Source organism: Oncorhynchus kisutch, linkage group LG24, assembly GCF_002021735.2.
Source record: "Oncorhynchus kisutch isolate 150728-3 linkage group LG24, Okis_V2, whole genome shotgun sequence".
In the NCBI taxonomy this organism is placed as follows: domain Eukaryota; kingdom Metazoa; phylum Chordata; class Actinopteri; order Salmoniformes; family Salmonidae; genus Oncorhynchus; species Oncorhynchus kisutch.
Window position 1 is genome coordinate 13302285 of NC_034197.2, and position 14504 is coordinate 13316788.

Consider the following 14504-nt stretch of genomic DNA (forward strand, 5'->3'; position numbering starts at 1 on the left):
AATTGAGCTCAGGTTCACCTTGTTTCCATTGATCCTCATTGAAATGTTTCTACAACTCAATTGGAGTCCACCTGTGGTAAATTCAACTGATTAGACATGATTCGGAAAAGCACACACCTGTCTTTATATGGTCCCACAGTTGACAGTGCATGTCAGAGCAAATGCCTAGCCATGAGATCGAAGGAAGTCTCCGTAGAGCTCTGAGATAGGATTGTGTCGAGGCACAGATCGGGGGAAAGGTACAAAAAACATTCTGCAGCATTGAAGGTCCCCAAGAACACAGTGGCCTCCATCATTCCTAAAGTTTGTAACCACCAAGACTCTTCCTAGAGCCTTTGACAGGGAGGTGACCAAGTACCCGATGGTCACTCTGACAGAGCTCCAGAGTTCCTCTGTGGAGATGGGAGAACCTTCCCGAAGGAAAACAATCTGTGCAGCACTCCACCAATCAGGCCTTAATGGTAGAGCGGCCAGACGGAAGCCACTCCTCAGTAAAAGGCACATGACAGCCCACTTTTTATTTTATTTATTTATTTAACCTTGGAGTTTGCCAAAAGGAAAAAGGCACCAAAGGACTCAGACCATGAGAAGATTCTCTGGTCTGATGAAACCAAGATTGTACTCTTTGGCCTGAATGCCAAGCGTCTCATCTGGAGGAAACCTGGCACCATCCATACGGTGAAGCATGGTGGTGGCAACATCCTGTTGTGGGGATGTTTTTCAACAGTAGGGACTGGGAGACTAGTCATGATCGAGGGATAGATGAACGGAGCAAAGTAAAGAGAGATCCTTGATGGAAACCTGATCCAGAGCGCTCAGGACCTCAGAGTGGGTTGAAAGTTCACCTCCCAACAGGACAACAACCCTAAGCACACAGCCAAGACAATGCAGAAGTGGCTTCGGGACAAGTCTTTGAATGTCCTTGAGTGGCCCAGCCAGAGCCTGGACTTGAACTCAATCGAACATCTCAATTGAACATCTTCAGAGAGACCTGAAAATAGCTGTGCAGCGATGCTCCCCATCCAATCTGACAGAGATTGAGAGGATCTGCAGAGAAGAATGGGAGAAACTCCCCAAATGCAGTGTGCCAAGCTTGCAGTGTCATACCCAAGAAGACTCGAGGCTGTAATCACTGCCAAAGGTGTTTCAACAAAGTACTGAGTAAAGGGTCTAAATACGTATGTAAATGTGATAATTATGTGTATTTATTTAAAAAATGTTGTCAAAAAAAATCTAAAATCTTTTTTTTTTATGGGGTATTGTGTGTAGATTCATGAGGGGAAAAAACGATTTAATCAATTTTAGAAGAAGGCTGTGGAAAAGGGCAAGGTGGCAAGGTGAATACTTTCCGAATGCACTGTATGATGTTAAAAATATCTGTTGGTCTGATGTGATTAATAAGAAGCATCCAGACGCTCACATGCACTTAATGAATTTATGAAATTGCTTCTTCCAATTACTGATAAACATGCACCTGTTAAGGAAGTTACTGTTAGAACTGTTAAGGCTCCACGGATTGATGAGGAATTGAAACTCTGTATGGTTGAAAGAGAGCAGCTAATAGGTGTTGGCTGCACATCTGACTGGTTGACTTAATACAAACTGAGAAGTGATGTGACTAAACTAAATAAAAAGAAGAAGAAACTCCATTATGAAGCCAAGATCATAAAATATAATCATATAAAGAACGATGGGGGGAAAAGAACTTGAGTACTTTAAATGAAATGATGGGCAGAAAGAGAAATTCAACTCTGTCTTTCATCGAATCAGATGGCTTTATTCATCACAAAACCATTTGATGTTGCCAATTATTTTAATGATTATTTCATTGGCAAAGTGGGCAAACATTGGTAGGAAATGCCAACAACGAACAGTGAAACATTGTACTCGTGCATATAAAAACAAATCATGAAAGAAAGGCATTGTAAAGTTAGTTTGGGAGAGGTAGAAAAATTATTGTTATTGATCAATAATAAAAAATCTCCTGGCATTGACAACTTAGATGGAAATATACTGAGGATGGTAGCTGACTCTATAGCCACTCCTCCTATCGTAGCCTAGGAGGAAAGTCTTTGTCCTCAGGCCTGGGGGGAAGCAAAAGTCATTGCTACCCAAGAGTGGTAGATCGGCCTTTGCTGGTTATAACAGCAAACCTATCAGCTTGCTGCCAGCTCTTAGCATACTGCTGGAAAAATATGTGCTCGACCAAATACAATGCTATTTCTCTGTAAACAAATGAACAACAAACTTTCAGCATGCTTATAGAGAAGGGAACTCAACATGTACTGCACTGACACAAATCACCAATTGGTTGAAAGAACATGATAATAAGAACATTGTGGTAGATGTACTGTTAGATTTAAGTGCAGCCTTTGATATTATTGACCATAACCTGTGTTTGAGAAAACGTACATGCTATGGCTTTTCAACCTCTGCTTTATTGTGGATTCAGAGATATCTAATATAACTCTGAGGGTTTTCTTCTATACTGTCAAACATGTACCACAGAGCAGCTCTCTAGGCCCTCTACTCTTTTCTATTTTTACCAATTACCTGCCACTCGCATTAAACAAAGCATGTGTGTCCATGTATGCTGATGATTCAACCATATACGCATCAGCAACCACAGCTAATACGTCACTGAAACCCTCAACAGTTGAAATCAGTTTTGGTATGTGTGTCCAGTAACAAACTGGTCCTGAACATCTATAAAGCTAAGAGCATTGTAGCTGAATCTGTTAATGAATGGTGTGGCTGTTGAACAAGTTAAGGAGACTAAATGACTTTGCGTTACCTTCGATTGTAAATTGTCATGGTGAAAACATAGATTCAATGGTTGTAAAGATAGGGAGAGGTCTGTCCATAATAAAGAGATGCTCTGCTTTTTTGACACCACACCCCACAAAGAAAGTCCTGTAGGCTCTAGTTTGATCTTATTTTGATTATTGTCCAGTCATACGGTCAAGCGCTGCAAAGGAAGACCTAGTTAAGCTGAAGCTGGCCCAGAACAGAGGGGCACGTATTGCTCTTTGTTTTAATCAGGGGGCTAACATTAATACAATGCATGCCAATCTCTCTAAGAGTTGAGGAAAGACTGACTGCGTTACTTCTTGTTTTTTTTAAGAAACATTAATGTGTTGGAAATTCCAAATGGTTTGCATCGTCAACTTACACACAGCACTGACACACACACTTACCCCACCACACATGCCACCAGGGGTCTTTTCACAGTCACCAGGTCCAGAACAAATTCAAGGAAACAGTATTATACAGAGCCATGAGTGCATGGAACTCCCATCTTATATAGCGCAAGTAAACAGCAAACCTAGTTTTAAACAACACATAAAGCAACACCTCACAGAAAAACGCCTCTCCCATCTGACCTACTTGTTGTGTGTATGTACTGACATGTGACCTACTGGTTGTGTGTATGTACTGACATGTGATCTACTTGTGTGTATGTACTGACATATGACCCACTTGTTGTGTATATGTACTGACATGTATGTGTAACTTGATAGCTGCACACACACATACTACATGTTAATGACTTACCACCACCCCTGTCCCCCCTACTAACACCTGCCTGCCACCACACCAGTAGCACAATCCACCATCACTATCCTAGCAGGCTTCCCTTCGCCATGCTCCACCACAGCCCAGGAAATAGCTACATAAAAAGCAAGAGCTATTCTATAGGGAGAGAGGGAAGGAGAGTGAGAGAGAGACAGAGAGAAAGGGAAGGAGAGTGAGAGAGAGACAGAGAGAGGGGGAAGGAGAGGGAGAGAGAGAAAGAGAGTGAGAGAGGCAGAGACAGAGGGTGGGGGGGCTTGGGGAGTGTGGAAGGGAGGTGTGTGTGTGTCGGGGGGGGGGGGGGGTTTGGGAAGGAAGCCAATCCAATTACAGGCAGCGGTGCAGATGAGCCCTGGTTCCTAGTTCAGCTGCACTAAAGTATCTTTTCTCTCTCTCTCTCTCTCTCTCTCTCTCTCTCTCTCTCTCTCTCTCTCTCTCTCTCTCTCTCTCTCTCTCTCTCTCTCTCTCTCTCTATCCCTCCCTCTCTCTATCCCTCCCTCCCTCCCTCCCTCCCTCCCTCCCTCCCTCCCTCTCTCTGCTCTCTCTCTGCTCTCTCTCTCTGCTCTGTGGGAGGAGAATGCAGTGGAATGCCAGCTTCCTTATGCAAGGATGAGGCTCCAGCACTGCTATGCCGTGTCACCTTACCTACCAAGCATAACATCCTGTAAACCTATAGCCCTGTCCTGCTATGTAGTGATGTGCACTGGTCCCCATGGCCTGCCTGGCAACAGCTTATCAGCCTGCTGCAGTGGGAGAAAGCAGAGCAGGGGCTGTGGCTGCAGTGGGAGAGAGCAGGGGCTGGGAGTCTGAGGCTGGAGCAGGGACTAGGGGTCCTCCCCTCAGGTCCTCTGGGCCTCCCGCCTGGGCAACACACAAGGATGGAGTAGTGTTGAGCGATTAACCGAAATGTAGGTTCATTTTCGTTTTTTAAACAACAAATTGACCATTATTTCTTCTGTGAGCTCAATGCGCTAAATCAGAGATAAATCAGATCCAGCCTGAACTGTGCGATGTAGTAGGGAGTTATAGTTTCCGACAAGCCAATATTTGACATAGTTTAGCACATAAAATGTGGTAATTAACTTCAATTTTTTTAATTTTTTTAATTTCACCTTTATTTAACCAGGTAGGCTAGTTGAGAACAAGTTCTCATTTGCAACTGCGACCTGGCCAAGATAAAGCATAGCAGTGTGAGCATACAACAAAGAGTTACACATGGAGTAAACAATTAACAAGTCAATAACACAGTAGAAAACAAAGGGGGGGTCTATATACAATGTGTGCAAAAGGCATGAGGAGGTAGGCAAATAATTACAATTTTGCAGATTAACACTGGAGTGATAAATGATCAGATGGTCATGTACAGGTAGAGATATTGGTGTGCAGAAGAGCAGAAAAGTAAATAAATAAAAACAGTATGGGGATGAGGTAGGTGAAAAGGGTGGGCTATTTACCAATAGACTATGTACAGCTGCAGCAATCGGTTAGCTGCTCAGATAGCTGATGTTTGAAGTTGGTGAGGGAGATAAAAGTCTCCAACTTCAGCGATTTTTGCAATTCGTTCCATGACCATAATCCATTGCGCATCTACTTGTCCGGTCTGTGTTTCTATTACGACTTGCTACTATGGAAGAGAGAAGAGTGTGCGATCGTGAGGGGATATAGAGAGCAGCTGTTGCTTCGCAAGGTATTACTACTAGGGATGCACGATATATCGGTGAACATATCGGAATCGGACGATATTAGCTAAAAATGCCAACATCGGTATCAGCCGTTGTCTAGTTTAACGCCCTGATGTGCAAAACCGATGTCAAAGCTGATGTGCATACCTATATAACGTAGGTACATGAGCTATACGTCCAACACAGCATTCCTGAACTAGCCCACAATGTCTGCTGTGTGGATCGAGCAGTCAACAAGTCGAGCAGTCATTTGAAAGTGTAATGTAATTTCAGCGAGACAACTCAAATGCGAAATCCATTTAAGCCAAGATGCTGGAATTCATTGCCCTTGACAATCAACCGTTCTCTGTCATGGGTGATGTTGGCTTTCGCCGACTGGTCGAGCACCGGTACACATTACCAAGTACGCTATTTTCCGATGTTGCCCTAAAGGAGTTACACAGAAATTGTGTCACTGGTATTAGCTTCACGACATACATACTATGGAACGTCATTTGGGTCTTTTCATGTCAAAAAAGATACAGTAGCACTGTCAAAGCTGGACAAAAAAGTCTGCAAACAAGCAAACACCGGCCACGAACCATGTGTTTACAATACCGCATTGGTAATAAAGCATCATTTGTTCAACCGCAACTTCTGGGGTAGCTAACTTTAGCTTGGTACTTAGCTAGCACCAATACAGCCAGCTTAAAAACAATGACCAGTAGAACCTGCAGTCATTTTCATTATTCTTAGCAATGATTTAGGAATCCTTGTGAGTAAGTATTAGCTAGGTTGCCACTTGTTGTTCACCTATTGAAATTGAACCTCAGTTCATGAAAATAAATAGCTAGTCAGCAACTTAACCCTGTTGCCCAAAGCTAACTTTATAAGTAGCCAGCTAGCTTCATCTGGCTAGTGAGGCTCGACCGCACCAGGTTATGTGTTGTGAAGCTAGCCACAATAAGGATTAGGCGCAATAGTGGAATTTGCGGTTTGCCTTCAAACTAAAAGTATGTCATTGATAGTAATGCAAATGAATAGCCACTATTGTGGCTAATCCTTATTGTGGCTAGGTTTACATTGATGGTCCGACCTCCAAATAAGAACTATCTTATAAATTACGGTTATTTTAGATGATGACACCTAGCTATATAGTTAGCTAGCTAATGATAGCTACTGAAACAGATACATGAGTAGTCATAAGAAAGAACCCCCCCCAATAGCGATCAACTATTGAGGATCACTATGGGGCGAAATCGGGTGATGTAGACTTGTACACAATCACCCAACCTTAACACACACACAAATAACACAACTTGTGTTTATTTGGAGAGTCATAAATGTATTTTTAAAAGCATTCATGATTTGCGTAAATGTAATATACTAACTATAACTCTTGTTAAAAATATGAAATGGTATTACATTTGTTGAAGAGCACATTATGACTTGTTTAGGACGCGGAACTCAAAGTTTAGGACTTGAGACTTGACTTGATACTTGTCGGTCTTGACTTGATTCTTGACAGTCTTGACTTGAGACTTGACAGTCTTGACTTGAGACTTGACTGTCTTGACTTGAGACTTGACAGTCTTGACTTGAGACTTGACTGTCTTGACTTGAGACTTGACTCGGACTTTCCTGTCTTGACTTGGACTTTCCTGTATTGACTTGGGACTTGACTTGGGACTTGAGTGCTAAGACTTGAGACTTACTTGTGACTTGTAATACAATGACTTGGTCCCACCTCTGGTTATTGGTATCGGTATCAGGGTTTTTTGGCAAGGAAAATATCGGTATCGGCCAAAAATGTCATATCGGTGCATCACTAATTACTACCTAAAAATACATTATCTAAGTGATTGACACTTGGTATTTAGCAGTCATAAAAGTATGCCTTACTTTGAAGAACTACTAAAATAGTGATTTTGTCAGACAGCATAGGCAGCAGCTAATAGACATTAGATGATGACTAGGAATGAAATAAAGTCGTCAAATAAAACAAATGAAATGTACACGACAACTGAAATATTTGATTCAAGTAAAGTAATGTGAATAAGTGATGAGCAGTAATGGGCAGTCACTACCATCATGGGATGTTTATTAATTGTTTTGTTCTGTGTTGTTACAGCATTCAACCCACATCATGCATAATGCACTTACTGTATATAATTTTTTTCAATAATCAAACTGAATCTGAACCGACCTTAAACAGTACTAATCGCTTAGCACTAGGGTGGAAGTAAAACCCCTAAACACACAGCAACCACACGCTACCAAGCTGCCTCATCCTCTCCCCTCTCTCTTTGTCATGAATGGATCAGGCTCCATGCTTGAACAGGCTGAACAAACAGGCTTCCGGGATTTTCTCTCCCAGCCAGGCAGCCAGTGAACCAGCCAGCCAGGCAGCCAGGCAGTAAGGCGGTGGACCGTGGAGCTGTGTCTCTCGCTGTGCCTTCTGATATCCTGGATAAATCCTCCTCCATGCAACGGTTGCTGTGGTAACAGCCATGATGCTGTGGATGTGAGCACCAGACAGACAGGCAGCCATGATGGTTCACTTTGCATGGCATTGTCATACATGGAGACAGGGAGAGGATGTGAATAGAGAAGACACATACTGTATGTGAGAAATGCGGGAGGGAGATAAAAAGGAAACAACCCACAGTACTGTATGCACCAGAGAGCAGAGAATTGTGTTCTACTGTCTGGTTCAATTTAATCATGTAGAAAAAATGCTATAAATGATTAAGTACCTCAAACAAGGGGGATTACACCGAATGAGTTTCTTTCAATTCCACACCCTGATTGGGGCACAGATTAAATTATGAATAAATAGATGAAGCAACCAACAACTGAGCAGGTCCAATTGTGTTGTGTCCCAGGGGCAAGGGAAACAGAGAGCACGCCATACAGGCCGGATGTGATTACAGCCTGGATTCGAACCAGGGACTGTAGTGCCTTAGACCGCTGCTCCACCCGGGAGCCCAACATATACAGCATAGCGCTTTTCCAGATGCGCAAAGAGTTTTACAAAGGAGGAAAACTCACCTCACCAATCACCATCAATATCATCTACATTCAGCAAGCAGGGGCGTCAATTGGGTGTGGCAATTTAAAATAGGTTACTAAAATCATTCCAATCCCAATTAAAAGGCAAATGCAGTTTAACGGTATTAGCGAGATGACTTTAGGACCATGCTGACGCCTGGGAGCAGGAGGGAAGGCTGTTTGTATGGCTGGCTGGCTTTATGGAAAACAGTGTAGAGGTAAAGATGCTGTAGTAGATGGCCTTGGCTTGGTAACTGCTGTTTGACTTGACATGAAACTAAACTAGAGGTGTAATCCCAGTGCGGAGCTAGTGCATAGCAGGCAGCTGTTTGTAGAATGTTCAGTCCCCTATTGACTGAGGGGAATGAAGCTACAGCAACAAGCTGATAATTTTTTTTCTGTTCTCCAAATTGCATTTTTGAGTTTTTAAATTGTGTAGAAATTCAGTAAATGAGCTTACATTTTCAAAAAAATCGTTGGAGGGGGGAAACCCTCCCCCCTGTCATATTGCCATACCCTAGGTTGAGCTGAAATTACGACCCTGTCAGCAAGGCAGCCTCAACAGCTGTAAACACAGGGAGCTCTTCTAGATTACACATACATCATTTGGCTGTCACTGTACTTCAATACCGAAAAAAGCCCTGACTGTGTAATACCAGGTTAACAATTGTATTATGATGAAGTTGCCAACTTCTCCCACCACACAACATGCTCCACTTTCTCCATCAATCATCACTCAAATCTCTCCATGCATAATAGCCACCTGAGCCACTACAGTAGATGCTCTTTATGCTGCCTTGCTTTGGTGGTGGTGAGGTGAGGTGAAATGTGACATTTGAGGACTGTCTAGCCCTTAAAGCTACAGTCTGGGATCTGGGAATCTATTCATTTGTCATTTAAATTAATTTATATGGCTGTTTTTCAAATCGCAGACTGTAGTTTTAACCAACAGCATTGTCTGTCTGCTCCAGCAGAGACTGCAGGCCGGATCTTGCGTGGGCCAGCTCTCTCTAGTCTCCCCTCTCTCTGGGTCTCAGGGAGAAAGGTGCCTATTAAAATTAATGGGCTGGCAGAGGTTATTCGGCACGGCCACCATAGACAGAGCTCATTCCACAAGGCGAACATAATGACCACTACAGAGGAATGACACCTCCTCCCCCACGCCCTGCCACCCTACACCCCTGCCCAACTGTCACAGGACCAGAAGCATTAAATATGGAGGAGAAAGGTTTATCTTCTCCTTACCGCCACACCGTGCTTCGTACATTCAGTTCCTTGAATAGAATACTACCACTTCAGTGTCTGAGGTTCCGAGGACCAGTCAGTGGACAGACAGCCTCCTCAGTCTCCTGAGGCCAGGGCTTCAACAGTGATGAAGTGCTTCACAATCGCTTTAAATGGACCTTGAACTGGGAGACCAGAATAGCTAGAGGACTTTTTCAATAGCTGAACGAGCTGGAGAAGACTGACCAGAACAGAGTGTAATGGAGAGGCGTCATCGATGGCCTATGCTCCCTAAAGAGCAATGGCCCGAGGTAAGTCAGTATTTTCGAAGTCCAGGCTGTGGCTGGCGATAACAGCCGGTAATTGACCATAACTGCCGGGAACTGACAGTAAGAGTAACTGACCTTTTTGAGGCGTCCGTTCTTGGTGCCGACGAAGGCCACGCAGTATCCGTTGTAGACGTAGGAGGTGACGGAGGTCATGCGGTCCCGTGTCTCTGTGTAGAGGGTGTGTCCCGTCACAAGCTGAGAGCCGCCTAGGGGCTGGTTGATGTCCAGACCACAGAACGAGTCATCGATGGGCACCGGCTGGAGGAGAGAGAAGAGAGAGAGAAGGGGTTTAGATATGGAGAGGGAGGGAGGGACGGAGGGAGAGAGAGAGGACGGTCAGAGATACTATAGAGAGAGGCAGGGTCAAAGGTTGAGAGAGTGAGGGTTCTATGAAGAGAGACAGAGTAGGATCAGGGAGAGGTGGTTTTATATCTAGTGAATCCTGCTGTAGCCTACCAGACAGCCGTTCTTCTGCCTTTCTGTTCCACTTGGTAGACATGTCTCTGCTGTGCTTGACTGAGCCCCACCTTGCCTCCTCACACAGGTATATGATAACATCAGGGAAAGAGGAGGAGAGCATGCTAACTTTTACCATGCAGAGCTTCTCTACTCTGCAGGTTAACATGTTATAGAGATGGAATGGACAGGTAAACAATAACTGGAGAATCTGACTTGTGGACTTGTGACCTGACTTTGGTCCATCCAAGAGAAAAATGACCTGTCAAAATGCCTGATAAAATCTCATTCTCAACAGAAATACAGTACCAGTCAAAAGTCTGGACACACCTACTCATTCAAGTTTTTTTTAAATTTTTTATTATATTTTCTACATTGTAGAATAATAGTGAAGACATCAAAACTATGAAATAGTCATGTAGTAACCAAAAAAGTATTAAACAAATCAAAATAGATTTTAGATTTTATTTAGATTCTTGGCATTCTCTCAACTAGCTTCATGAGGTAGTCACTTGGAATGCTTTTCCAACAGTCTTGAAGGTGCTCTCACATATGCTGAGCATTTGTTGGCTGCTTTTTCTTCACTCTGTGGTACAACTCATCCCAAAACCATCTCAATTGAGTTTAGGTCAGGTGATTGTGGAGGCCAGGTCATCTGATGCAGCACTCCATCCCTCTCCTTCTCGGTCAAAAATATCTTACACAGCCTAGAGGTGTGTTTTGCATCATTATCCTGTTGAAAAACAAATGACAGTCCCACTAAGCGCAAACGAGATGGGATGGCATAGAATTCTAAACAAATCAGTGTCACCAGCAAAGCACCCCTACACCATCACGCCTCCTCCTCCATGCTTCAAGGTGGGAACCACACATGCGGAGATCATCCACTCACTTACTCTTTTTCTCACAAAAGTCTCAAATTTGGACTCATCAGACAATAGGGCAGATTTCTACTGGTCTAATGTCCATTGCTCGTGTTTCTTGACCCAAGCAAGTCTCTTCTTCTTATTGGTGTCCTTTAGTAGTGGTTTCTTTGCAGCAATTCGACAATGAAGGCCTGATTCACGCCGTCTCCTCTGAACAGTTGATGTTGAGATGTGTCTGTTACTTGAACTCTGTGAAGCATTTATTTGGGCTGCAGTTGACGATTTCTGAGGCTGGTAACTCTAATGAACTCTGGGTCTTCCTTTCCTGTGGTGGTCCTCATGAGTTATTGACATTTTCCGGATTGACTGACCTTCATGTCTTAAAGTAATGATGGACTGTCGTTTCTCTTTGCTTATTTGAGCTGTTCTTGCCATACTATGGACTCTGTCTTTTACCAAATAGAGCAATCTTATGTATACCACCTCTACCTTGTCACAACACAACTGATTGGCTCAAATTCATTACAAAAGGAAAGAAATTCCACAAATTAACTTTTAACATGGCACACCTGTTCATTTTAATGCATTCCAGGTGACTTCCTCATGAAGCTGGTTGAGAGAATGCTAAGAGTGTGCAAAGCTGTCATCAAGGCAAAGGGTGGCTATTTGAAGAATCTCAAATATAAAATATCTTTTGGTTTGTTTAACACTTTTTTGGTTACTAAATTATTTCATTGTTTTGATGTTTTCACTATTATTCTACAATGTAGAAAATAGTAAAAATAAAGAAACCCCCTTGAATGAGTAGGTGTGTCCAAACTTTTGACTGGTACTGTATAACAGCCTATGCAGAATCACGACGGTGCAGTCAAAATATTTCCAGCGGTCCTTAGTTAGGAATTGAATTCCACATCACATCGGGGGGGGGCTAGGCTGTGGTGGTGATCCAGGTTAGGCCAGAGTGTGAGTGGCGGTGACAGTGGAGGAGGGACTGTGGCCTCAAAGTGCCATATAGAGTAAAGGAGATGTCCAGGAGAGGGCTGGGACAGGGAGGAGCATCATTCAGAGGTATCAGGGCAGACAGACAGACAGGCAGGGCACATTGATCACTGACACACAGCAACAGTGTGTGTGTGTTACAGATCAGGGCCGGGGACAGCCACACTGATCACTGACACACAGCCCCTACAGCCCCAGGACCCTGGAGCCATGGTTGTCAACCCGTCCTCCCTCACTACACTACACCAAGCTACACTACACCACACTACACTACGCTACACCACACTAAACCACGCTACACCACACCACACTACACTACACTACACCACAATACACCACAGCAAGCTCCACTACACCATGCTACACCACACCACACTACACCATACTACACCACACTACACCACGCTACACCACACCACATCACACTACACCACGCTACACCACGCCACACTACACCACAATACACCACACTAAGCTACACTACACCACACCACGCTACACTACACCACACTACACTACACCAGGCTACACCACATCACACTACACCACATACTACACCAGACTACACTACACCACACCATGCTACACTACACTACACCACACTACACCATGCTACACCACACTACACTACACCACACCACACCACACCACACTACACTACACCACACTTGTAAAGCCTTTACAACCAGCTCTGCTTTTCATAAGCAGAGCGAAAAGCAATAACGCTGATGGGCATAAACGCCTCAGCCTGGTAGGCGCGCCCCCTCAGCCCCCGCAGAACCAACACCATTTCCTTTTATTCGCAGCTCCCAAAATAGCATGGATGGAAGGGATGGAGAAATATATAGTAGGCCCACTCCACTGTGGTACAGGAGCTAAGCAGGAAAAAGGCAGCTAAATGCCTGTGATTAGCTGTGCTTATGTCTCTTAATCGGGGAACGTAGAACATGTCTAAAATGATTTGAGCTGGTTTTGGGTAGTGGCCTTATCTGGGGATCTGTGTCTGTCACAGACAGAGAGAAACAGTCTGAATCAGATGAGCAATCTACAGTGGGAGCTATAAAAAGAAGCTTGAGAGACTAGCTTGTGTGTGACTGTGTCCGACACTAACTTATCAATAACTACTCCCGCAGACACCAACGTACAGACAGATACAGACTTTAAATCTGTTCCAAGGAGTCTCAGTCTGAGAATGGGATTCAGAGCATTTGGTTTTGATTATATGTAAATGGTTTGGATGATGTAAGCTAAGTAGGCTTGGCTGGAAACCTAAATCCCTTTGGATCTCATGTAGTCGTGTTTTCCAGCACCTTACTATGGATATTGGGAGTTTATTGTTATGGTCTATATAGCAGGGATGGGCAACTTTAATAGGGATGGGGGCCACAAAAATCGGAACTCATCATCATAGAAAACAAAGCATTACATGGGCTTGCTCTTACCTATCTCTCCGATTTGGTCCTGCCTTTACATATCTACATGTACGCTACGGTCATAAGACGCAGGCCTCCTTACTGTTTCTAGAATTTCTAAGCAAACATCTGGAGGCGGGGCTTTCTCCTACAAAGCTGCCTACCCGTGTAACAGACGCAGACTCGGTCTCAACCTTTAAGTCTTTATTGAAGACTCATCTCTTCAGTAGGTCCTGTGATTGAGTGTCGTCTGACCCAGAGGTGTGAAGGTGAACGGAAACTGGAGCAACGGCACTGGAGCAACGAACTGCCCTGGCTGTCTCTGCCTGACCGGTTCCCCTCTCTCCTCTGGGATTCTCTGCCTCTAACCCTATTACGGGAGCTGAGTCACTGGCTTACTGGTGCTCTTCCATGCCGTCCCTAGGAGGGCTGCGTCATTTGAGTGGGTTGAGTCACTGACGTGATCTTCCTGTCCGGGTTTGGCGCACCTCCCAGGTTCGTGCCGTGGGGGAGATCTTTGTGGGCTACACTCGGCCTTGTCTCAGGGTAGTAAGTTGGTGGTTTGAAGATATCCCTCTAGTGGTGTAGGCTGTGCTTTGGCAAAGTGGGTGGGGTTATATCCTGCCTGGTTGGCCCTGTCCGGGGGTATCGTTGGACGGGTCCACAGTGTCCCCCGACCCCTCCTGTCTCAGCCTCCAGTATTTATGCTGCTATAGTTTATGTGTTGGGGGGCTAGGGTCAGTCTGTTACATATGTAGTATTTCTCCTGTATTATCCTGTGTGAATGTAAGTATTCTCCCTCTAATTCTCTCTCTCTCCCTCTCCCTCCCTTCCCGGAGGACCTAAGCCCTGGGACCATGCCCTAGTCCACCTGGTCGTGCTGCTGGTCCAGTTTCGACTGTTCTGCCTGAGGCTAAGGAACCCTTGACCTGT

At 44.3% G+C, this 14504-nt stretch overlaps 1 protein-coding gene across 1 annotated transcript in view; it reads right to left on the minus strand.

Annotated features, from left to right (window-relative positions):
* Nucleotides 1-14504, minus strand: part of LOC109869689 (plexin-A2) — a 306452-nt gene that overhangs the window by 236909 nt on the left and 55039 nt on the right. The window contains 1 exon segment of the mRNA XM_031803557.1: nt 9914-10096. Coding sequence (XP_031659417.1) covers nt 9914-10096 — 183 coding nt within the window.